Genomic DNA, 24,833 nt, shown 5'->3' with positions numbered 1-24,833 from the left:
CGGGCTGCCAGGTGGGCAGTGGGAGGAGAGGGGAGGAACAGCGGCAGCAGCAGCAGGAACAGCCCAGGGGGTGCTGCAGAGACTGGGGGCAGGTGTCCCCAAGTAGTGACTTGTGAGGGTGGGCCCTCCACCGCCCTCCTCACACACCACGTACACACTCTGGGGGTTGGGTAGTGCCTGGAACTCGCTGCTGGGGCCCTGACCACCCTGCACTGGAGAGGACCCATACCCTTGTGGGCTGGTGAAACGCTAGGGGGAGGGGGCCCTGTGGACCACTGGTTTATGAAGGGCTGGCTGGGGATAGTTTCCTTCTTTTCCAAGCTGGACAAGGCAGGGAGGGACTGCTGCTCCCTGGCAGACTCAAGCTCTCGGGAAGACGCCTCAAGCCAAAGTCTGGACCAAGGAGAATCTATGGGGCGCAGCTTGAAACTTCTGGAGCTGGGATGTGGGCAAGGATGAGGCAAGGACAAAGCCCAGGTGATCTCAGTTCAGGGGCACCCGTGTGCCTGGGACCCAGTGATAAGGCCCAGGTGAGGGGCTTCTGGAGTCTGGCTTCGAGGACCCTTGCCTTTGGAGCACAGGTGGCAAACACAAGGCCCGGGGGCCGAATCCGGCCCTCCACCTTGTTTTATCCGGCCTGGGACCTTGTTTCGACCTGGCAGCAGCACCAAGCTCTCGCTTAACAGTTAAGGAGTCGTTACATGCATACAGTCCTAAAATTGCATTCAGCCCTTTGAAGGCAACTGTGAAGCTGCTGTGGCTCCCAGTGAAAAGGAGTTTGACCCCCCACTTTGGAGGAAGGAGTTCAGGAGAGCTCGAGAGCCTGCAGACCCCACACAACTTGGCTCGTCCCGGTCCACGGAGGCCCCAGTGGCCCTTCGCTGTGTCCTCCTCTGCTGGACTGCCTGGCAGTCCAGATGTCCCCTGAGGCACAGGCCTGCCTCCCTCCACCTGGGGCAAAGGTGCTGGGTGTCTGCAGCACTGTTTCGGCTCAGGACGTGGTTCCAGGACTCAGGACGGGGCAGCTCTGGTAGGGCTTACTCTGCCAGAAAGGGCTTCTCTGTGGCAGACACAGCCACACCCCAACCCCACCCCTCGCAGGGCATCACCAGGACCACTGTGGAGATGTGGTCTTCAGTCTGAGAGTAGAGGAAGGGCCCTACCTGGAGGGCTGGGAATGGCCAGTGCCTTCAGCTGGAAGCACGGATCCCTTACCCTAAGCTGGGGCCCACCTTGGCCACACTGGGGACCTGTGTACTCAGTGGGTATGAGGCAGAAGCAGCTCGCAGTGGCCACATCCTTGGCCTTGGGGTTCCGGAACCTCATTAGGCCCTGGGGCTTGGGTAGGTGTATCTGGTTTCCCATCATGCAACATTTGGGGAGTAGAGAATTCCATGAATTCACTTGGTCCATGAATTCTGCCTCTGCCCATCCCACCTTATAGTAACAGCCGAGGTTTGCTTTCATCAAAATGCACACAGGTCCCATTTAATGAGCCCCAAGGGATTGTGTCCCAGCTCCCCTTACAGGCATGGCAAGGAGAAGGGTCTCTACTCTGCCGCCCCTGGGGACATCTGTCACAGGCCAGAGGAATAGGAAGGGCCTCAGTCACCTCCTCTCAGGTCTAGGCTCTCAGCGGCCCCTTGCTCCAGTAGGTGCAGAACTTCCTCTTTATAGTTCCCCATGCAGGGCACCTGGATGAGGCAATCACCTGCGTGGTGTTGATGAGGCCCAGCCTACACACCTTCGCTTCCATAGACTGCGGGGCAGGGATAGGCCAGGAGTGGGGGTGGGGCAGGGGCAATAGCGGCAGCAGGAATTCCTTGACGGGGCAGCTGGTGGAAGGGTGCAGAGACCCTGGAGAGTCTTTCCTGGGCTTCTTTCTGCCTCTTCCCTTATACACACATTTCTCCATCTTGACCCCAGGTAGGTCCCCCAGCCTTGAGTCTCTGTGCCCCGGGCTTCAGCCACCTCTCCCAAGACGTGGTGCTGGCCGGAATCCTCCTTTCCATCCGGGGGTCCCTGTGCACTGCCCAGCACCTCCCATTCTGGCTGGCTGGCAGGCTGGGGCCTTTACTCGGCCAAAGGCCGGGTCAGCAGACGTCTTTGTCAGGCCTTTCCAAAGTCTGCAGGACGTGGTGGAGGTCCAGGCCGCCCCCTCGCCTCTCCGTGCCTGGCCCTCCCATGGCCGCCACTCCCGGCTGGAGTCGCCAGGGGGAGGCCTCGGGTCCTGGTCAGTGGTACTGGCTCTGGCCCTGCAGTTCCAGGCCTTCCTGGAACTGGGCCGAGTCCAGCTCCCTTGCGAAGCCCCTCACAGTGCTCTCTTCTTCTTCCTCTTCTGGCTCTCTGTTCATGGTGCCGTAGGTGTGCTGGGCAGGGGAAGAGGCTGGAGTCAGGTTCATCTCTGGCTCTTGCAGCACAGTGGCCACGTACATCTGCTCAGGACAGAGAAGGGAGATCAGGGCGAGGTCACATTTGGGGCAAGGCCCTGGACATCCCCTTCCCCCTTATGCCCTATGCCCCAGACAGTCTGCCCCTCTAAGCCATGGGCCCTTCCTCAGCCCGAGGCCTGGCCATCCCACCTGCGCAGCTGCTGTTGCTCATTTAGTGAGCACCTGCGAGCTCCCAGCGCCAGTTAGTGCAGGTCTCCTAACCTCTGGGCACTGTTCCTTCGGCACACGTGCCATTCACTCTTGGTTCCAGGCCGGGCTGAACCCGGGGGAAATGACATCGAGGGTCCCCTGGGCTGGAGTCTGGGGAGACCCTCCCCCCACTCCTGAGCTAGTGCACTTCCTAACTCGGCCTCCGAGTCACATCCACACTTCCCTCCGCTGTGTAGCTGCTTGGCCTGCGAATCAGGATTTGAGACCGAGAGGACTATCTGCGGTCTTGGTCATGTGACCTGGCAAGTCCTGGCAAGTCCCAGGACCACCCGGGAGGGCAGCAGGACGGAGACACTCAGGGAAAACTAGGCACAGCGCTGTCTGTTCTCCTCTGAAGTGGCTTTTAAACCGAGCCCTTATTTTGAAAATAGGTAATTAAAGGGAGAGACTTAAACCTTTTTTGTGGTAACTCACTTCAGTGAAATCAAAGAGCCTCACCGAAGAACCTAACCGTTGCATAACACCCAAGTAAACCCCCCAGACGACCTTCTGGCCGGAAGGGGGAAAATCATAACTGGACGATGGAAGGAGCCAGCTGTCACCCTCCTGCTCGGGTTGCCATGTTACTTTCACTAACGGGAACAAACGGGATATTGCACATCTCTTGGAGGCACAGCATGACCTGTAACGTGTTCTAACCTAGTGTTGAACTTGAGTCTCTCAAGCCTTGGACTTGAATTTCTCATTTTTTGGAGATGCAGGACATAGTGGAACCCGCCATGAAGAAACAGCCAGAAAAACCCAGAGGCTGGCACATTCTGTGGGATTACTGGCTTGGTCTCTCCCATGAGCACTAAAAAAAGACGGAGCCAGCATCAGGGGGGCACGCACAGGTGCCAGGTTAACGGGGCACAGAGACCAGGTTGGAGCTTGTTTCGGACAAGCTGTGAAAGATATTTCTGAAATACTGAGAGCAACCTGAATGCGGACCGGGTATTTGAAGCTGTAACAATTTATATGGAAAGATGGCGATGGTCAACAAAAAATGAGGGTTGTAAACATTTCATTTTAGCAAAAATTATATACGTGAGAATATAACTTGGGTACCATTCATCATTTCTGGGTGGTGAAACTATGGACTTTTTATTTTCTTATGTTTAAGGACTTTATTTATTTTTAGAGAGGGGGGGAAGGAGGGAGAAAGAGAGGGTGAGAAACATCGATTGGCTGCCTCTCACACGCCCTCAACTGGGGGCCTGGCCTGCAGCCCAGGCATGTGCCCTAGACTGGGAATCGAACTGGTGACCCTCCAGTTCACAGGACAGTGCTCAATCTACTGACCCATACCAGTTAGGGCTTTATTTTCTTATTTTTACTTATTGGTTTCCCCCATAATTTTCATGCTATTCACATACCACTGTTGCAATATTAAAAGATTAAAAAATCAGTTCCAGTTATTTGTTTGGAGCTCAAGCTTTAGAGGCAAACCCAGTTCCCACTTGGCTCTGCCGCTTGCCTGTCTGGGGTCTAAACTCACGGGCCTTTTTGAGCCTCAGTTTCTCCTGCTGTCAAATAAGGATAAAACCCTTCCTGTGTGGGCGAATCATAAAGGCCAGGAGGGAGAGTGGCGGGGCTCAGCACGGCTGCATCTCCGTGCTCTCGCCCACCTGCCGCCACCGCCGGGCCTGCTCCCCGCTGGGCCCCGCCGCCCACTCTGCTTTTCCAAACCCTACTCCACTTGGCAACACCAACGTCCATTCCTGGAGTTGGATCGGATGTTCCCTCCTCCGGGAAGCCTTCCCTGAGTGCCCTCTGCAGTGTCCCTCCAGCACCCAGCTTGGGTGGCTCTGCACCCACACTTGTGGCTGGGATGTGGGTGAGGGCTCGTTCCCCTCTAGGCTGCGCCGCGGTGTGGGAGCCAGTGCCCAGCCTGCTGGGCCCCTGCGTCTGAGTCTGGCCTCGTCTCTCCAGGTGACGATGGGTGCACTCATCTGGCGCCGCCCCAGGCCTTCCATTCAGTCCAGACCTCCAACAGCTCCCTGCAGCCCTGTCTGCGCACCTGTGCCCCTCGGAGGCAGCCTTCGGTCCTGAGGCTGAGCCCCAGTGCATCCCTGCGTCTACACGACTGAGCTCGCTGTGGCTGGGTTCTCCCTGACCTTTCTCTTCCTCTCTGAGTGCCTTCTAGGGACTCTTGAGTTAAACTTGGATCTTCTATCTTCCCAAATCTTCATCCAGGACCACGGCAGCAATCGGACCTGGGCCAAGTCCTGCTGCGTCAGCAATCGGACCTGGGCCAAGTCCCAAATCTTCCCCAACACCCGGGGCGGGCGCTAATTGCTGGTGCCCCCGCAATGCTGCTGGAGTGGCCCGCCCCCTGTGGGCACCCCCCACCTGCCCCCCAGGGTGAAAGCACTGACTCACAAGGGAGGTGGGCGTGGAGGAGGTGCTGCTTGGCTCCATGTCGAACACGGTCTCCATCTCCTCCTCCAGCTGCAGTGGTGGGGAGAAACACAGAGGGTCACAGAGTGGGCATATCTGCCCTTCGCCCCCTCTCTCCCCACGTCTGGGTAAGGCTGGCCCCTGGGCCCGGGCCTGTGGCTCCCTTTGTAATCAGCCGATCTTCTGTTTTTCCAGGACTGCAGCCCAGGGGACAGAGAGAGGACTGGGGTGCTGGGGTGACCCTCCCAGAATGCTCCGTTCCCGAGGACCCTAATGGCGGAAAGTAAGCAGGTGTGGGGCCCGGGCTCCAAGAAAATCCTTCTTGGAGTCGAAGAAATGCCTTGACGCCAACTCTTTCTTCTCCTCCCAGGGTTTCCCTCTCTGTCTGGAACGAGTCCTGAACCACTACGGTCTCGGTCCCCTGCCACCTTCCTTCCCCGGAGCCGGCACGTGGACAGCCAGGTCAGTGGCGCCGTTGCAGTGAGAGGGCGGAGCCCGAGGCACCATGCACTCTGCCACTTCTCCAGGGGGCGCTTGGGCCAGGGCACGAGGAGGGGCCGGGGAGGGGGGCAGTGGGGGCCTGGGCCCAGGGTCCCAGGGACAGCACAGGGTCCCAGGGACAGCACAGGGTCCCAGAGACGGCACCGGCACCTGAAGCCAGAGGATTCTCTTCAAAGAGGCTCCCTGCTCTGACTCAGCTGGGTGACAGTACTTCAGATCAAGTTACTTTCTTTACTTTACATAAGTCCATTTAAAGGGGAAACACTTCACTATTATAAACAGATAACTGTGCCAGTCGCTATAACTGGAAAAATAAATCAGTGTGAACCAGTAGAAAACGAATGTGTAACCGTGGAAGATAACGCTTTAGTCCACTGGAAGTCCTTCCCGTGCGCCTACACAGACGCCTCACTGCGGCAGTGCTGGCCTACAGCAGGCGACAGTGCTGGCCCGGCTCGCGGCGGGCACGGGTCGGCGCCCTTCTCTAAGGAGTAGGCTGGGCCCCACCAGCGAAGAGCAGAAAGTGCCCTGGGGCCCAGAGAGCCGGGCCCCCCTCCAGACAGCCTCAAGTCAAAACCCCAGAACTCCTACAAGTGACAACAATGCCCCCTGGCCCAGGTCACTGTCCTTTACTCCACCCCACCCCCCAGCCCTCTCTCCATCCCTTGGAATGGTGCTCGCAGTTCAGTGGCTGAATAGGCTCCCACTGTGGGGGGTGTCAGAGGGGAGAGGAGAGGACAGCTGTCTTCCAGATGTCCCCACTTGTGAGGGGAGCAGTGTCGGGGCCAGTGCAAGAGGCACACACACACACACACACACACACTGAATCGGTACATCCCATGATGAGAGGCAAGAACCATTTGTCCATGTGGTGCTGTGGGTGCCCAGGCCAGGAGGGTGTCCTCAGGCTCTGTCCCCCAGGGACCAGGGAGATGCAGTGGAGGAAAGGCAGGCTGGCAACTCACCTCGTGGCTGCGTGTGTTCTGAAACTTCCCCAGAAGAATGCCCACGAGGGCAATTACCATGGAGATGATGAGGGTGGACAGGGAGAAGATGGTGATGCTGTGGAGCGACCCTGCCAAGAGGAAGAAGAGGGGCCTGGTGCCTGAGGACTGGAGCGTGGGCAGGGGTCCCCTGGCTGAGATGGTCCCGGACTGACAGACGCCTGGGGCCCACTCGGCACCTCTGCAGGGGCTTCAAGCCTGGGGCAGAGAGGCCTTTGCCCAACTACCTTCCTAACAGCTGGCATCGATGGCCTGACACAGTGACATCGTCCCTGCGTGCTACATGACCAGCTTAGAATTGGGCATCTTGTGGATTCCACTGGAAAAAATTAATTCACTTAAGTATCCGTTAAAGTGTCCATTAAACACGTCCTTCTCCACCCATGAATTGCCTCCCACATCACAGTCCCTGTGAAGTGGCATTGAGTCACTCGTTTGTGCCACTGCCCCACGCACGACCTCGGCCCACACCTCCCGTTGCCGGTGTCCACGCGCAGCCGGGCGGCACTGAGCTAACGGCACTGAGACACCATCCCGAGGCTGCCGTTTTTGTTTTGCTTGGTGATATTTGGTAACATTTTTAGGGTAGCACTTTCTAACTAGGTCAATATTAGAAATCGGTCTTTACGCCATTACTGTGTGACAATGCTTATAATTGTGTTTTGATAATAGCAAAAAAGGTAAACCACCTCGCTGTCCAGCAGTGGAGAACTGACTAAAACTGAGACAGGTGAATTGGGCCATGGGATCGAAACGTGCTCACACAGAATCCATGTTACAAAACGAGTTTCACAATTGGAAAAGCAGCAATAAACCAATAAACTCCCTTCTGCTTTGCCACCCCCCCCATCCCCAAAGTAAAGAAACAAAAACAAAACATGTGCACGGAGTGAGGTCTGGGAGCAACCACCTCGAGCTTCCAATGACGCAAATGCTCATCTTTCTTTTTTTTTTTTTGATAATAAACGGTTTGTCCTTTACGCTTAGAAAAGACACCATAAAAAGTGAAATCTTCGAGGTGGAGGGTAAGGCCAGGGGGGGGAGAAGCTGGGGGTGGCCGTACACAGATGACGCACCAAGGTGCCCGAGGCCTGAGTGCTTACAGGTGCCCCTGTGACAGGGAGAGCAAGAGAGTATGGACCTTCCCTGCTCAGTGCCATCAGGAAGGTCAAGGTCAAGTGTCCCCGAGGGAAGGCCAGTGTTAGAGGAGGCGGAACACAGTACAGGGCAGGGAGAACAGTGGGCGGTCAGTGTGTGCGTCTTGCCTCAGAGGGATTTCCAGTGTCTAACCGGTGGGGACAGGGACAGCAGCTGCCAAGAGCAGGGAAAACGCGAGCTGCGGGGGCAGACTCTGAATCCTCCTCCAGGTTTCCGGCAGCTCGAGAGACCAGGCACTGCAAAGGTTCCCGGAGGGCATGTCCCAGAGGGAACCGACCCTGCAAGCTGACATCTTATTTCCTGCCAGCCCGCAGTGAGAATGAAGGAATACGATGCTTCCTGCCCTGAGGGTGGTACCCCAGAATGTGCAGGATTTGGAGGGTCCAAGCCTTCCCCTCATCTTCAAATGGGCTCTAATACAAGCCCCTGGGACTAGAGAAGACACCCGGCTGAACGGTGTTCAACTTGGTCCTCTCGGCCTTTTCTGTTCTAACGGAGCAGTAGTGGGGGCGGGCAGAGGTGGGATGGCCGGGCAGGCCGGTACGTACCTAATCGGAGGATGGAGAAGAAGAGCATCCAGAATAGGCCCAGCAGCGGCGCAAAGACGGCCTGGTTGACGGCGGCCATGTGGATCTGCTCGTTGAGCTTGGTGGGCGCGTAGGAGTAGTACATGTTGTAGCGGTCTGAGACGTGCTTCATGAACAGGTACAGCAACCCTGGCGGCCGGAAGGTGGGGGCACACTCAGTGGCTGCTCCCTGGCCGGGGCCTGCGCTGTCCCAGAGTGCCCCCCAGAACTGAGAAGTCAGATTCGAGGTGTGTCCGAGCAACGTGGGCCAAGAAAAGGCTGTGGCAACTGTGGTGCCAACCTGTGGGACTAGAACTCTGCCAGGCTGGTGAAGAGTCTTCCGCTCATGCGTTCACTTGACAAACAACCTATGTAAATAGCCGTGAGGCCTCAGCCCCCGACCTGGCCTTGGCCCTGACACCTCCCACCCTGCTGACAGGTGCTCCCAGGTTTCCTCCTGCTCCAGGACGTGGCCTGACGTTGTGGGTTCAACTCCTCCTTTCGGTCTGAGGGTGTGCCGCCCCAGGTGTGCCGCCCCAGGTGTGCCGCCCCAGGTGTGCCTTAGGCATGACTCACCGAAAGGGACAATGATGGGGCAGGTGATGCTGTATGCCATCACCACACTGAAGACGTTCATCATCCAGGCGTATTCTCGCCCGTACTGGAAGTCTATGGCCTGGTCCTAGGGCAGAACACAGGAGTCGCCCTTAGGTGGCCTGGTCCCCTTTGCTGGGCTGCTCCTGTGGCTCCTCATCCGTCCTCTGGGAGCTGGTCAGCAGCCTGGCTTCCAACCCCAGAGTCCACGAAGCACCCACCCCCTCACCATGCCTCCCACACTTGGTGTGTCCAGGCAGCCCCCTCCCCGGCCCCTCCCTGCGGAACTCGGAGCGCTGCGCTCCGGGAAGCGCTCAGACCTCACCCTTCTGATGTGGACTCTCTCTGGCTCCGACCTGGAGAAGAAGAGGCGGGTGCTATAGAGGAACAGCGACCCCAGGCGCATCACCTCCATGCCCGTGCCGAGCAAAGAGGCTGTGATCACGTAGTTGACGAAGAAGGCGCCGTTGTCAGGCAGGAACACACACCTGGGTGCGGAGAGGGGTGGGCAGTGGCAGACGTCGGGGTAGAGAGAAAGGACAGAGGTGTTGAGAGGGAGGGGGAGGGAGAACAAAGGAAAGGGCCAAGGAGTGGGGATTACATATTTGAAAACTAGGGTTTTCAACGTTTGCAACCCTAACAAACTCAGAGCTGGTGGGTGTCCAACGTGACCTGCCTGTTGCCTCGTCATAACGGGGAAACTAAGTTTCATGCACATGCGCTCCCAGCCCAGTTCCAGTGAACAAGGGCCCGTCAGAGCAGGGGTGGGGATGGTCTGCACGGGGCGTGGGTGTGTTAGGAGACACTCGTGCCGGCTTGATCTGACTCAGGCTGTGTGACATGGACCCACAGACCCTGGAGCGTCCGTGAGGAGAGTTGGATCAGTGACCTTGAATGATGAAAAAGTTACATCTTTCTTTCTACTAACCTCTAGCTGCAATTAGCATTTTCCTTCCATTAAGAGTGTGGACAAAAAATCACAGCCATGGATGGCCAACGCCACTGTGGGTCTGTCCCCCACGGAAGTCAGGTACTGTCCTGTCACACCACAGTCACTGCTAACGTCTTCCAATGTCATCTGCGCTCACCACCACTTCAAAGTGATGCCAGTTGCCTGACAGGTCACTGAGCTACACCTGATTGAAAAGTTCCTCTCTACTGATGTGTATTTGATGTCGCTAGCCAGCGTCACCTCAGAGTCATTCAGCCACCTAAAGGCCGCGCTGCCTGTCCTCACACTGGTGACCCCGGCCTGTCCTGCTTTCCAGTGGCCCCCTCCCCGGTTCTGTCAACTTCCTTGACAAGAGAAGTCAGTGAGCCCTGGACATATTTCAGGACTCCTTCCACTGCTGTTCCCTCTTGATGGTGGCCCAGCTGCCACGGACTCGCAATGTTTTTCTTTCTCATATAGAAACTCTGAGATATTAAATAGCCAAAGATGAACTCGTCCATCTTAGGAATAAACATGCAACTTGTTACAATTACAGTTTGCAGAAAGCGCAGGAGCCTTGGAGAATTCTGGTTTTTGCTCTACAGAGCAAGCTATGGATGCCTGCGTGTCATTTGCAAAATGACACCTTTTGAAAACTGGGATTTTCAACATTTGTAACCCTAAACATAAAAACATCGAAACCGGCAGGCAGGCTGTGCAGCGCGACCTGCCTGCTGCCTTGTCAAAGATTTCTTCCCCCTGAGTAACATCAGCTTTCACACTGAGGCCTTTAAAACAATAAAAGGTAACTTTAGCTTGCTACATTTAAAACGGGTTGTCCTGTTATTAAATGTGTTACAGAGATCATGTGACAACTTTGACTTTTTAAATATTTGATAACTACATGTCTGCATCATTAGTGGAATCCAGGTGTTTTGTGTATTTGAAGATATCTAATCAGAGTCTGTATAAAACCAGCAGAACCTGAATAAGACCTTCAAATTGTTTCAGCTTTCTAGCTCTGATATTGTACAAGTTATACAAGATTATGACCACTGCGAGACACCGGATGAGGGGTGCCCAGGACACTTTTGGGGGGCAATTTCCTGTCAATCTACATTTATTTAAAAAATTTCACAGAAGGGGTCCCTGGGCTTTACCAGACTGCCAAAGGAGTCCGTGGCGCCGGCACGGGTAGGAGGCTGCCTAGTGAGAGTGTCTGCGCGCATTCATGCTTCCCGTCTGCGCAAATGAAGGGCGCACACACCCGCCCGGCGGGAACGCGCCGAAGCCCCGTGTGCACTGGGAGTACTCACTGGAACCTGATGGATGCCTCCTCCAGATAGTAGATGTCAAAGAGCCAGCGGAGAAAGACGTCCAGGCTGGAAGCAAGAACAAGGCAGGCCCTTTAGTTAATGAATTTATGAACTCAGGCCTGGGGTGCAGTTCTTCTTGGACTGGCTTCCCTTGCCCAAGCCCCAAAGACTCCTGCACCCGAACATTCTAGCTGGCCAGTCCACGTTGCCTCCTTTCCTTTTGATGCTGGGCCTTCCTGCCTCTAACCCTCTGGCCTCTCAGCTCCAGGCCGCCTCCTTAGCAAAATTTCGCCAGCCATTTCTCCCACAGTGCTCTCTCTCTCTGTCTTCTGAATTTCTGCTGTGTGTTGGCTGTGTTTTCCCCAGCTTGGGCTCCAGCTTAGGGGCAGGCTTGGCTCGTCACCCCAGCTCCATGATAAGCTCTTTGAAGGCAGAATTCATGGTTGACACCTTAGAGTTAGCATGACACCTGGGACGTGCTAGGCTCACGGCAGGCACTGAACTGTCAGCTGAGGAATGGGTTTATAGCGGCCACAGGGCGACCTACAGTATCTGGGTGCAGAGGTTCTAGCTCGAGGGTGGGAGGTACCTGGTCAGGCCCATGGAGGGCAGAATGACCACCATGAACACCAGGAAGATGTAGCACTTGTGCACTACGAACAGGTTCTGACTGGACCTGGAAGGAAACAAAGAAAGATTCATCCGTGAGTGAGACATTCTAGGAGCCAAGGGCTGGAAATCTACAGGCTGAGGAGAAAAAGAGGCTGCTCTGTAGCCTAGAAAGTTGATTTAATAGCAGCAGGAAAGAACAGCATGATCAACTTGTCATGTCTGCCCTGGGCCCTGGAAAGGGAGGCATAAGGAACCTGAACTTGACGTCTGTTAAAGGGACATTACTGAGGATGCTCAGAATCCCTTTGGAGTGTCCACAATTAACATAAGCCCTGCTCTTGGCCACAGGAGGGACCAGAGGGGATTTGTTAGGACAGCCGTCCTGGCTTGCTGTCCTACGGTAGGACGGTTGGTAGGAACTACTGGTGCAGGAAATAGCTTTTGAGACCCACGTAGCCCTCAGGCTAAAGCAGGTCCACCTGCTCCGGGATACAATAAACACTTTGTATCCAGTTGGCCCCCACAGAACTGTGAGGGCTAACAAAGGGAGACAGTTCCTGACCGTCTGAAAGGTGGGCACTCGAGGGGGGTCTACAGTCAGTCTGCGTGCACGGGCTCCTCCGCCGTGCCCTGGCAGCCTTCCTGACATTCTCCGCACAAGTCTGGCCCTCGCCCTCTCGTCCGCGCCCTCTGCCTGTGCCTCTGCCCACAGCTCCCTCCCCTCAGTGCCCGGCTGGAGGTGGAGGGAGCTGCCCAAAGACACCTGGTTTGGGCCCCATGTTCCTCATGGGGTGGCCCTGTCTCAGCATCCCTGAGGCCAGAGGCCCAGGAACCAGCCAGGCTCCCCTTTCAGGATGGTGCCAGGCACCTAACTCCACTCCTTAGGCTGGGTGGGAGGACAGAACAGCAGGCAGGTGGGTGGTGGGGGGCTGGCAGGGGAAGAGCTGGGAAGAGGAGGCCCAGGAGGGGAGGCCCCAGCATACCTGGTCCAGTGGGCCTCGACGAAGGTGGAGAGGTAGACGACGAGAGGCAGTATCACTGTAAAGGCCCAGAGCATCAGGGAGGGGAAGAACTGGGTCACGATGGGGCTCTGGAGGGGTGGAGCCGAGGAGGGCAGAGAGCCGTCAGTGCGAGAAGGTCCCTTCTCCTTCTAAGCCACCTCTGCTTCTCCCACGTGCCTGGCCTTTTCTCCAGCTCAGTCCCCGAGCAGGCCAGGCTCCCCTGCAGCTGCACAGTAGGCCTGGCCTTTGTCACCTGTCTCAGTGGCCAGGGGTCTGCCTGGCTGGGGGCGGGTGGAGGTTGACAACCCCAGGCAAGTGGCACCCCCCAGGGGCACAGACCTATGCTGAGGTCCCTACAGGGTCAGCCTGGGCCAGAGCCAGCTGCTGTCACTCATGTCTGGTACCCCAGAGAGAGGACACTGTCTTTAACGTGATGCTGTGAGAAGTGGCGAGAAGGGGGAGAGGGTGTGAATGAAGAGTCCCCAGGGAGAGCCGCGGAGCTCCTGCCTGGAGCCTGTCGTGAAGGTGGCAGGGGCAGGAGCGTGTGTGCGTGTCTGGAATAGGGATGAGGATAATCTAGAAAGAGTGGCCTTCTGGGCCATGGCGACGGCCCGGAGTCACAGAATCTGAAGTGGGCCGGTCGGCTCCTCCAGACCCTGTTGGTGCAGAGCCTCCCTCGGCACCAGCGGTGGCTCCTGCAGGGCCCGGGGCTCCCAGCCCACACCGGCTGTGCCCGACGTGAGGGACTCAGAACAGGTCTGGGGCCTGCTTCTCCCAGAGGGTCGTGCCGGAACTTACCCCACTCCTCCCCACCCTCAACCCTGCCCCACAAACGGGGACCCCAGCTCTGGAAAACGTGGGGAGAATAGTACTGTCCCACTGGCCGCACCCTCCGATGCCCCTTCTGTACCCTCTCAGGCCAGGGTGGCTGATCGAAAGAAGCCCTCAGGACCCATGATGAACTGGACCGCCCTCCCCACAAACGCACCCAGAACCTGCCTCCAGTCCCTCCAGCCTCTCTCTGCTCTCCAGGCCCAGTCCCACACGGGCAGCCACCCGCCTCCATCCCCTTTGGAGCAAAGGAAAGTCAATGCCACCATCTACACTGCTGCCGCCTCTCCCACGTGGGCTCTGCAGCCCTGTCCCCCCGGGCCCCCCACTCCACCCTCGCCAGAGCTCCGTGCCTGGCCTGAGCAGAGGCAGTACCTGCAGCTTCTCGATGGGGCGAGTGACGTTGTACAGGTCGAAGGTGTTGATGATGATGGCAGGTGTGGTGAGGAAGAAGAAGAGGAAGAAGAGGAAGGTGTTGATTGTGATGAAGCGGGCCCACCAGTGGAAGCGGCGAATGGACAGGTTTTTCCTGGAGAGGGGTGGGAGAAGGGGACGCCCTTAGGACCCCAGGCCCCAAACCTCAGGCAGGGCCCACATGCTGTCTCCTGCAGGCCAGGGGCAGGCCCGGGCTGCCCTGGTCTAACTCAGCCCCTTGGACCTAGACCTTCCCTCAATCACACTATTTGCTAAAGCTCTGAATGCATGGCATGGGTGAACCTTGCTCCCCAAATAGGTGAGTTCTTTCTGCAGGAAAAACCTTTTCCCCAAGGGCTGGTGCCCTCCACGCTTGTGGTGGGGTGGGCCTGGGGCTGGGCTTGGGGCTGGGCAGCGGCTGATGGAGAGGGGACCTGTCCAACCCAGTGGGACCGCAAGTGGGCGGGGGAGAGGCCCAGGTTCCTTCCCCCATCCCGTTGCCTGTTGCTTTCTTCAGTCTCAGAGGAGCTCACAGGAGAGGGGGAGGACTGAGGGGGCTTACCAAACGATGTCTTTGGGGTGTGGGGCAAGGGTAACCCTCCAGCGGTAGGATCTGATGACGGTGGTCACCGAGGACTGTTGGGGGTACACACCACACTGGATGTACTTATAATCCTCCAGGATGCTGCGGAGACGGGGGATGGGGACAGAAGTCTGGGGGTGAGTAGGACAGGCTTGGAAAGGTCCCGGGCCGGGGCTCCTCGGGTGGGGGCTCGTACACTTCCTGGGGCCCCTTGGAGCCTTGGGTGTGTCTCCCAGGACCTTGGAGGTGGGCAGTTCTTGGGGTCTAGTTGCAGGAGGACAGGGGCATTAGAGGAAGGGACTGACCAGGGAGGGAGGAGTGCACATGGTTCTCAGTTAATGTCTTAGACCCTTAACAGCAGCGACAGCACACAGACCTGCGCTTTCTCCGAGCCTGACAGGGAGTATCTCACCCTCATCTAAATATCAATGTCCGCTGTCGCTGCCTGCGCGCTGTGTGCCTGGCGCTGTGTGAGGTGGTGACGGGCATAACCCCAACTGCGAGGATCACTATACCAATTAAGGTGCCTGAAGACACAAAGGGGGGCACGTGCTGGCCCCGGACCCCCATCTTTGACCTCATTCACATGTCCATTGTTAATCCAACCTCACATCTGCTCTACTGAGTGACGATGTCACAGAAAATAAGTATCATCTCACGTAGGTGCATCGTTCTATACAACACACACTAATTAGAAAATCTATCCCTTCTTAACCCTCTGGGAGCTGGATGGGGAAGATATGAGTGACCAAGTTTAACCTATAAGAAATTTGAGAGTGTACGCGATGTGCAAAATTGCACATTATTTGCAACTAAATTCTAGGCTGCCCCCCTCTTCCTGTGCAGGGCTGGGTGGGCGTGGTCAGCTGCTCAGGGAGAGGTGGGCCCACGAGCCGCAGGAGGCTGATTCTGGGGCTCTCTTCCATTTGACCCAGTCCTAAGGATCTAAGGATCCTTCCAGAACATTCCAGAGTGGGCCCAATCCGCTCCCTACCCAGGCAGGGCTGCCAGAGGCTGGGGCAGAGGGAAGGCCAACAGCAGGAGAGGAGAGACAGTGAGGAGAGGGGTGATGTGTGAGGAGAGAGAAAATGGATGTCATTCTTGTCCCAGAACAGGGGCCACGAGTTCAAAGGCTACTCTGGCCCCCTCATACTGAAGCAAGGACGTACGGGAAGGAGGAGCTCAGGGCCTGATGTCTCTGGGGACAGGCTGGGCCTGGCAGCGGGGACTGGGAAAAGGGATAGAGCCCTGCTCAGGAAGGCGAGATGGTGGCTGCCTAGGAAGTACATGGAGGGTGGGAGCTCAGACCAGGATGCGGCAAACTGGAGGGGGGCTCTCTCCTCCTTCCCTCGGCTGAAATGAGGGTGAAGGAGGGTGGCCTCCGAGAAGCAGAGGCCCGCTCTCGGGGCTGGGCAGGGCGAGCCTGGGCACTCACTGCTTCGTCATCCTGGAGTCCTGGAAGGTGACAAAGATCAGGTCCAGACGCTTGAGCCGAACGCGGTTGAACTCAGCGTTGAACTCATCGGTCAGCTGCTCCTCCAGCTCACTGTAGTACTGCTCTGCATCTACCTGGGGCGAGACGCAGCCCTCCGAGCTGGTGGGGCTGAGCTCCAGGAGGGCCTCACCTGGTACCGGGCTGCTCTCCACTCAGCAGCCCGGGGAGGGTGGGCCTGAGGCCTCAGCTCCGCCCCCACCTCCCTCTGAAGTCTGGCTCAGGACCCTGGGGGGTTCTAAGAACCCAATCGTAGAACAGCAAGAGGCCATGACTCTAAAATTAGCTCTCTGCCCTTACATCTGGGGAAAGTGAGGCACAGCTGGGGCTACGGGGTGCTTTGGGACTTAGGGTGGACCCCAGGGAAGTGAATGAATGCACCTGCGGCATGTGCAGGAGAGGGGGTGACTGTCTCCGGACGAGGGTTAAGGGCCGTCCTGAGGCAGGTGCTCGAGTCTGGAGGCTGTCCTTTAGCCACAGCAGGGTGAGTGGTAGATGGGCCTGCCATCTCCGTGTGTTCCTGTCCTATCTCCTTGAAAGCCCGAGGCCCGGCAGGCTGCAGCAGCCTGTGGTATTCTCTCTGGTCCTCCCAACCAAGACCGGAAGTGGGCCAGAGCAAGCCTCCTGGATCGCTCTGCAGGCGGCCCAGAAAGGCTTCAGCTCCTGGACATTCTCAACAGCGAGGCGGGCTGGGCGGGAAGAAAGGGGGACGGTGCTGCCGCGGCACCAGAGCACACCGAGTGGGCCGGGGGGTGCGCTGCCTGCGTCTGGACAGGGTCTGGGGACCCAGTGCCACAGCCCCTCCTCTGCGGTGCCCCTGGACACCTGTGCCACTTACCTCTTTGAAGCAGGTCCAGCACTTGCAAAAGCACAGGCGGGAGCAAGGGTGGGTCTTGATCATCACCTTCCCACTCTTCTTGGCCTTGGCCGTGTAGTAGAGCCGGCCCCGCATTGCATGGCGCCTGTCAGCCGGCAGGCAGTGGAGGGTGGGGAGGGAATCTTGTGGTCAGGGGCCAGTGGAGCCACGTCTTTCACTGCTGCCCCCACCCCAGATCTAGACAGGCCCCGCTGCAGCCTCACCTCTGATCATCCAAGTCAATCAGGTTCCTGACGTCGTAGCAGAAGTGGACTCTGCTCACTATGCACCCCGGATAGGCCTCGCTGCAGCCACAAACAATGGATGCTGAGCCCGCTGTGGCGCTGGGACTGTGCCCCCTGCCCTGTGCCCACAGCAACAGCCCACAGGGCCGGGTGGCACCACTGCCTGTGGTTCCTGGTTCCTGGGGGGAGCATCCAGCTCTTGCCCCTAAAGCCAAACTTCAGAGTTGATCCCCAGTGACCTGAGACTGGCCACGTGCTCCCCAGATGACCCAGAACAGGGCCAAGGGGCAGAGCGGGAAGTTGACGCTCATGGAAAGACAATCAGCCCCCGCAGCTGGGAACCTGGGTCACAAAAGATGTGTCAAGATGACCTATTCTAGGGGACCATGGCCCAGCACCTCCCTGGGCTCATCATTAGAGCAACAAGGGAAAGGAAAATGAGCTCTCCCCACCCACATCCCCTCCACACCCAGGCCGCTTGGGGAACCCTGACATCAGAAGCCCTGCTGTGGCTCTAGGACTCCCCCATCCTGAAAGCCTGGTCTGTAGCTCAGTCAGCTGCCGCCTGGGGCGTCTCTCATCCCACCCACCTGTGCTGACTCGCTACCCAGGAAGGGTGCCGGGGGGGGGGGGGGCGCGACCCATGCTCAGATCACCAACCCACTTACTGGAAGTGCTTAATGATGACCTCTGGGTCTTGGATGTCTCTGGGGACGTAGGTGATCATCAGTGTCCTTGAGACCTAGGTGGAGAGGGTGAATGGAGAAGTGAGACCAAGTGCACACTGGGCTCCTGGGTGTGGAGGCTTTGGGTGGCCCAGAAGCTTCTGGAGCAGGCCTTCTACTTGCCACATCTGGCAGGTGGGAGCACTCGGGGGAACTGTTCAGGGGCACGTGGGTTTGGGTGCTGGGCAAGGTGACGCAATCAGTTGATGAGGGTGGGAGGTCTTGAAGGAGCTGATTCTGCCCACTGAGCCTCTGAAAGGCTGAGGGCAGAAGCCAAGGGCGGTCCTTCCCTTTCGCACTAGGGCCGACAGTTCTCACGGCCCTCCCTTGAGCTGCCTGCCCACACCCCCTGCTCTGTCACCCCCCAAAGACTCCCGAGCACTTTGAACACCGGGACTCTGCCGAGTCTCTGTCCTGGCCTGGGGAGCGTGCCCCGCCCATGTGCGCTGCAAGTAGAGCAGAGTTAAAACCCCCCCGAAAGCAGCCTCAGCCACCGATGAACAGGGCACTGCTGGGGCACACCGCCCACTGCTCCCCACCAGCTGGGAAACTCTCTGGCGCATGCCCTCCTCTGATTCTCCGAGCTCCCGTGGGATCAGGTGCCAGCTCCCACAGGGGTGAGTTGCCCCTTGCTGCCCCCTTTCATCGAGGTCTTCTCTCCCAGGCTCACTGCCCCCCACCCGTGGTTTTTCTGGAATCGCCTCCGGATAAACCAAAGCTGTTCAACTCCTGTGTCAGGGTCTGCTTGGGAAGTGGTAGTGGGGGAGGGTAGATAACACAAACCAAGACAGTGGGGAGACATGGGGACAGAACATAGGGTCTCTGACCTCAGGAAGATTCTGGAAGGAAGATTCTGAATGGCCGGAGTGGGCAAGACTAGTGAAAATATTTAGCCAGTGGCTCAGCAGAGGGCACTGGCCCCTTATGATGCTGGTCCAACCTTTTCTTAACTTTTGAGTTTCTGGATGGTGAGTCCAGGGGTCCCTGGAGAGGGGACAGGGCAGCAAGGGTGGAGGGCAGGAGGCACCTAGGAGCAGCTCTCCACCACCAGGATTGGAAGTGGCTCAGTGGTTTGACACCTGGGGTGCCAGGTGCTGGTTCAGGGGGCTGCGGGGGCCGGCTCCCCACGCTGAGCTGTGTGGCAGAGAGGCCTTGGAGGCTGGGGCTGGCAGGGTCCAGAGGGGGAGGGGCCTCGCTGGGGGAGAGCAGTCCCGGGAGCTCTTTCCATTACCTTGGAGCTCTTCCTGAGCACCAACCCTGAGCAGTGGTGAGTCATGAACAGGAGGTTGGTGATGAAGTAGAGGAAGGACAGGAAGCTGTGCAGCCACAGGACCTTACTCCTGCCAGGAGCAAGGCACAGGAGGGTGAGGCCCCTCTCCCACCCACAGTCTCCCCATGCCCCTTCTCCCACACACACAGTGTCCCCCGACCCCCCTCTGGCGCTTCCAGACACTCAGGCCCCCGGAAGGGACAGCTGTGGTGGGACGACTGTGTCCGGCTCTAGCTACAGGAGGTTGCCATTCTCTGCCTGCCTGCTCTATGCCGGGCCCAGGGTGGGACCAGGTGCTTTGTATACGTTTCCTCACTAGACTCTCACACCACGTGAGGGCAGGGCAGTGACTATCTTTATTTTACCCCTAGGGGCAGGGTGGTAGGTGAGCTGCCTGAGGTCACTCCTGGCCTCAGCAGAAGCCGTGAGACTTCGCGGCTGCGTCACCGCTATGTTGTGCTCTGAGTGGCGGTGACTCAGACCTCCACTGCTGCCCGACCTCTGGGATGCGGGAGTCCGGGGTCGTTCACAGGCCAGGAAGAAGGAGGACCCGGCAGACTGGCGACACCTTCCCGGGGCAGGAAGAGCGGTGATATTTGGGCTGTGGGCTCACGTGACGCCGTCCCAAGGCTTCTGGCCAGGATGACTATTCAGAAATAGGGCCACCTTATCTGGTGCTGTTTGAGGAGAGGAAGGCTTGCCCGGCTTCAAAATATCTCCTTGCCATTTGCACCGGCATCCGACATTTCACCTAATGCTCCCCATCTAGCTGGACGCTCGGGCTGCAGCTCCCTCAGAGGGGGTCTCTGAGGAACATTCCGGCTCTCCGCCAGTGTGGGTTTACGGATGTTGGAGGCACTTTGCTGTCTTATCTAAAACTACTGGGAAGGTGTGGGTGCCTCACACCAGGGCAGTGGCAGGAACTGCCCTCCCGCCAGGTGCGGCGGCCTGGGCAGAAGCTGGTAAGCCCTGCCCGGGGGTCGGCAGCACCCAGGAGGGGCTGGCTGAAAGGGAGGTGAGGAGAGACCAGGCCGCATCCTGCTGGCTGGGGAGTTTGATGGATCGCAGGGGTGCGGGGGCAGGGGGGTCAGGAGAGGGGAGGGCGGGCAGGAGCGTGGGAACCTCACTCACACCTGCAGGAACTGCTGCTTCCCCTTTCTCAGGGAGTCGGCCAAGCCCGGCCAAGACACCTGGTGGGCCCATTTTCTCAGCATGGACCAGGAAGTTTCCATCTGGCGAGCAATTTGGACACCCATTGGGTTGGCTGACATTAAAAGTCCATGGTTCCTAGACCATGAGGCCTAGAGGAGGCTTAGAGATCATGGCCAACAGCCCTTCCCCAGCTATAGACTAGGAATGAAGCTCAGAGGGCCAGATGCACTGTCCCAGACCCGGGGCCAGCTAATGGCAGATGTGGGGCATGAACCCGGGTTCTTCTGTCCCTCCACTGCGGTCTATGCTTCACTCAATTACCTGGCCCTGCTTTTGTGGGCAGGGAAGCAACACCTCAAACCTCTACTTGCTATGCGGTCATTGCCTGTTGGGAACTGGACATACTAAGCAAATAGGGCCACCTCCCCAAGTCTTCAGGGGTGGCTGGCTGGGTCGTTCCACCCATTACAGAGACACCGAATAGAGACGCTCATTGCAGGGAACACTGAGGCACCAGGCGTTCTGCCCCCACCACGAGAATACAACTTCTGGCATTTCACTTAGCACCTGGGTTCCCGTGGAAACCAGGCCTTTCTCATCAGCCAAGAGGTACCCATGTTATGGACCCACAGGTTGGACCACCTCTCTCCCGCCAACACCCCCGCCAGTAGAATGGGAGGTAAGAGGGTCAGGTACCTACTCTGTGGAGACATTGATGATGGTGGTCCGGCCAAAGTGACTGTTCTTTTCTGAAGGAGAAGAAAAAAGCTGACCTCAAGCCTGGTGCCTGGTGCGGTGCCAAGAATTCCAGCTTCTCGAATGAGTGCCCAGGGCCCGTGACCTGCTCTTCCTTCTAGTTCCCAACAGAAACAGCAGAGGCCTCCTTCTCTTCCTGCATCTGCTGACTGGGGCTCCTCGACCATGAAGCTAAACCCAGTCCTGGTGAGGCATCCCCAGTGCGTGGCGGACACACAGTTGATGCCGGCTAGATACTTGTCAAAGGAACCTGCAGTCCCGCCCCGAGTGGAATGATGAGCTCAGCAACCCTCCAAGAACCCGAAACCCTGCCTACCCAGTTCGTTCCCAGTGTAGTTGATGGGGAGAATGATGCCCAAGGACGGGATGCAGAGGATGAACATGAAGATGATGAGATGGTACTGGAACGAGATGTAGATGCGGGCATCGTCTCCACACTTGCTGATCAGATCTTCGTTCCTGGGAGAGACAGAGACAAGGACGTTTCTCAGGAGCCAGTGTGGCCGCAGCTCCAGTCGGGGGTGGGGAGCAGGTAGAGGAAAGGGAGAGAAGATCACCCCCTGTGCCCAAGTTTGAATTTTTGTGAGAAGTATCACCATTTCTTTTAAAGCCACTGCTATGGCTGGAACGTACCTCACTGAATTTCACGGGCTCATCAAAGACAGAGGCTGTGTCACGCATAAGAACACAGAAGTGCTCGTTTCTTAACAAAAACCAGGACCGCTCCCGCCTGCTCCTGTGACTTCAGCTACAGCCTCTGTGCCCCCACCTAAGCCACCAGCTCCATGTTTTCTCCCAAGGTTTTATCCTGTTTTTTCAACGGCTTGCTGGTCAGCTCACACGCTTGGCCTGGCCATATCTCATCATTTCCCCAGCTCTTCGTGTGCCACCGTCTTCCAATGAGAGGCAACACTGTGCACCCCAGCAGCCAGGCCTTGATCTCTCCCTCTTTCTTAACCAGGTGGAAGCCGTGGCCCACTGACTGCAGCCCCTGAGCTCTGTCGCCTGTGCCTCCTCCCCGCCGTTTCCCTGGCCACCACCTCCTGTCACCTGGACACTGGAAAAGTCTCCTCAGCTGCTCACCTTGCCTTCAAACCTTCCCAGCTGCCCTTCGCTACCCACCTGCCCCCCCCCCCAGCGTCCTGCCTGCAAACAGACACCATCCTGAGTTTCCTGTTCAGAAATAGTACTTGCTGCCCTGGCCGGTGTGGCTCGGTTAGTCGGAGGATTGTTCCATAAACAAAAGGTTTTGGGTTCAATTCCTAGTCAGGGAACACACCTAGGTTATGGGTTCTATCCCTGGTCTGGGAGTGTATTGGAGGCAAACAATCTATGTTTCTCTCTCATACCAATGTTTCTCTCCCTACCTTCCTCTCCCCCTCCAAGAAAAAAAAACATGAAAAAATGTCTTTGAGTGAGGATTTTTAAAAAGTCATTGCTCCCTACTGCCTTAGTACAGTGGTCAGGATACCGGCTGAGCCTTTGAGCCCTTCTCTTGCCCTGTACCCTTGTTTCCAGCCACTTCAGAAGAACTGTCATTTCTGAACACTTCCTGCCCATCTCTGCCCCAAACCTTTGCTCACACAGTCCTTTACTTCTGATGGACCCTCCACGTCACAGCGGTCGAAATTCTTCCCATCCTTCAAAGCCTAGCTTGAAACCCTGTTTCTCCTGATCCTCCTGGATGGAATTTCTTGCTCTCCCATTATAAACACCTCCCATTAGGAAATTATACGTAGCAAGTCTTGTTAACCCTTCGCTTCTTCAACTAGACTGCACGGCCAACTAGGCTGCACTGCGCAGCCTCCCTCCCTCCCCTGACAATGTGTTCATGATGGAGGGGCCTTTGGGTGGGTGGGGGGGGCAGGAGGAAGAGGATGCTCACACACACACCCATACAGACTGGCCTCCAGGCCCAGGCACGCACACAGGAACAGCTGTACACAGATACACACCCGTGCGGTGTCCTGCATCTTTTATTTCCTATTCACGTGCACAACACAGATGCCGACGATATGAAGCTTTATGTTCTACACATGTGCCTGCCCTCTGCACACAGACACTTTCTCCCCTGCCCCGTGAACACCCACTGACACGCCAGCAGGCAGCAGGGCAACTCCGGAACGTGGGCCTCAGACCCGAGGATGTGCGCAGTGAGGGCAGGCCCCCCTTTGCCGTTTTGCCTCCCCTTCCCCGTGCACAGGGCTGGCTGATTCGCCATTGTTCACAAATTTGCTGAACCCAGGAACCTAGAGCTAACCCATACAGCTTCCCAGGACAAACACGTTCCAAATACTCATATGCCTCATTAGTGATTTTCTAAATGCAAAAATAGTGGATGCTTGTTGAAAAGAAAATTCCCTGAAACTGTGACAGGATTGCCCCTGCAGAGAGGGTTCGTGAAGAGGGCCGTGAGGGACACAGGTGGACTTTCGTGTTTCTCTTAATGAAATGTATGTATGTGAGCTTGTGCAGGTTTCAAAAGTTAACAGAACAAAATAAGAGAAGGTGCCCAGAAATCAAAGTCTCCTCTCCGCTCCCCGCAACATGTGGCTAAGCTTCCTGAACCACACACAAATTAGCCACATTGCTTTCCGGGGGCTCTGGGGAACCATAAAGGAAGACTGGAGGCCGAGGCCCGGGGGAGTTCCCCATCAGTGGGGTTGGGGCTCCAACGCCAGGGATCCCCAGAAATAGCAGTCCTATGAGCGTTTGCAAAGAAGCAAATGAGCAGGCCAGCCAGGCCCCCTGGAGCAGGGGGCCTCTGGAGGCAGTGAGGGGGCGCCCGAAGGCAGGCACTGCCAGGCAAGAAAGGGCCCCGCAGGACGGGTCTGGGCTGGGCAGGAGGAGTGGGGATGATTAGGGGAAGCCCAGGAACACACAGGGCACTGGGGTGGAGGCAGAGCTGTGTGTGTGCACGTATGTGTGCATGCGTGTATGTATGGGCTTGTGTACACATGCATGGGGGCCATGAAGCTCTGTAAGTATGCTTGACCGATACATGTGTCTGGTATGGGGGACTCAGGACAACACAGGTGACCCGGGGCCTCTCTCCTTACCAAACGGGGTCTGGTGCTACGAGGTGCAGAAGGTGAGGTGGGCCAGGGGCTAGCCCTCCGTCATCAGGCGCCGGTTCGCGGAGAGAGGGAGCCTACCCTTCTGCCCTGTGTGTTCTTTTGTTTCCCGTTTGACAAACATGATGAATGATGGCCACAGAAATAAAGCAAATAGCACACAGGAAGGAGTTCTCTTTCCTGGTTTGGAGTTCGTAAAAGTATTTTTACAAGCATCTGAAAATGGTCCTCTCTTGAGAGCCGGGACAGAGACAAAGTGGGCTGTGGGCCACGTCCAGTTCCCATGTCCCCAACGGCAACCCAGAGCATCCTCTGCTTGAGCCATGGTGAGGCGGTCCGTGGGGAGCGGGGCACAGAACCGAGGCCTAGGCCTAGCCCTGCAGGGCAAGCAACTCTGCCCCACCCCCTCCCCCAAACAAGGCAACTCTGCAGTCACACACTCGGAAAGTTTGGGCACTTACCTCATGGTGATGGTGTTGAAGAACCAGGAATAGAAGCCCTGGGGAAAAAGGAGAGAAAGCGTGAGAAACTTCAAGCCTGGGCCCGCCCCCTCCGGCTCCGGGAACCCAGGCAGCAGGCAGGTCATCCAAGGCAGTGTCCATGTGGGGTCTCCTTCTCAGGCGGAGACATCAAGACAGAGCCTGAGTCCTGGGAGGAAGCTGACGTGGTCTGGACTCAGTAGTGACTGTGGAGGGAGAGGCCTCCTTAGT

The 24,833-nt window shown here is 57.3% G+C and overlaps 1 protein-coding gene across 1 annotated transcript in view; it reads right to left on the bottom strand.

The window, feature by feature from the left end:
- Positions 1 to 1,367: 1,367 nt before the first annotated feature.
- TMEM63C (transmembrane protein 63C) overlaps positions 1,368 to 24,833 on the bottom strand; it is a 59,859-nt gene continuing 36,393 nt past the window's right edge. The window contains exons 7-25 of the mRNA XM_037145249.2: positions 24,585 to 24,622; positions 21,366 to 21,508; positions 20,994 to 21,042; positions 19,103 to 19,211; positions 17,815 to 17,888; positions 17,126 to 17,206; positions 16,884 to 17,007; positions 15,989 to 16,122; positions 14,533 to 14,655; positions 13,932 to 14,085; positions 12,708 to 12,814; positions 11,702 to 11,788; positions 11,113 to 11,178; positions 9,191 to 9,353; positions 8,848 to 8,953; positions 8,254 to 8,421; positions 6,509 to 6,618; positions 5,025 to 5,093; positions 1,368 to 2,435 (exon numbers count right to left, since the gene is read on the bottom strand). Of these exons, the coding sequence (XP_037001144.2) occupies positions 2,235 to 2,435; positions 5,025 to 5,093; positions 6,509 to 6,618; positions 8,254 to 8,421; positions 8,848 to 8,953; positions 9,191 to 9,353; positions 11,113 to 11,178; positions 11,702 to 11,788; positions 12,708 to 12,814; positions 13,932 to 14,085; positions 14,533 to 14,655; positions 15,989 to 16,122; positions 16,884 to 17,007; positions 17,126 to 17,206; positions 17,815 to 17,888; positions 19,103 to 19,211; positions 20,994 to 21,042; positions 21,366 to 21,508; positions 24,585 to 24,622 (2,106 nt within the window). The 3' untranslated portion in view covers positions 1,368 to 2,234. The remainder of the gene's footprint in view (positions 2,436 to 5,024; positions 5,094 to 6,508; positions 6,619 to 8,253; positions 8,422 to 8,847; positions 8,954 to 9,190; positions 9,354 to 11,112; positions 11,179 to 11,701; positions 11,789 to 12,707; positions 12,815 to 13,931; positions 14,086 to 14,532; positions 14,656 to 15,988; positions 16,123 to 16,883; positions 17,008 to 17,125; positions 17,207 to 17,814; positions 17,889 to 19,102; positions 19,212 to 20,993; positions 21,043 to 21,365; positions 21,509 to 24,584; positions 24,623 to 24,833) is intronic.

Source organism: Artibeus jamaicensis, unplaced genomic scaffold (genome assembly GCF_021234435.1).
Source record: "Artibeus jamaicensis isolate MK-2021 breed Jamaican fruit bat unplaced genomic scaffold, CSHL_Jam_final contig_851, whole genome shotgun sequence".
Lineage (NCBI taxonomy): Eukaryota > Metazoa > Chordata > Mammalia > Chiroptera > Phyllostomidae > Artibeus > Artibeus jamaicensis.
Note: the sequence above shows the minus strand (reverse complement) of the source record. Positions and strands in the feature narration are given on the sequence as shown.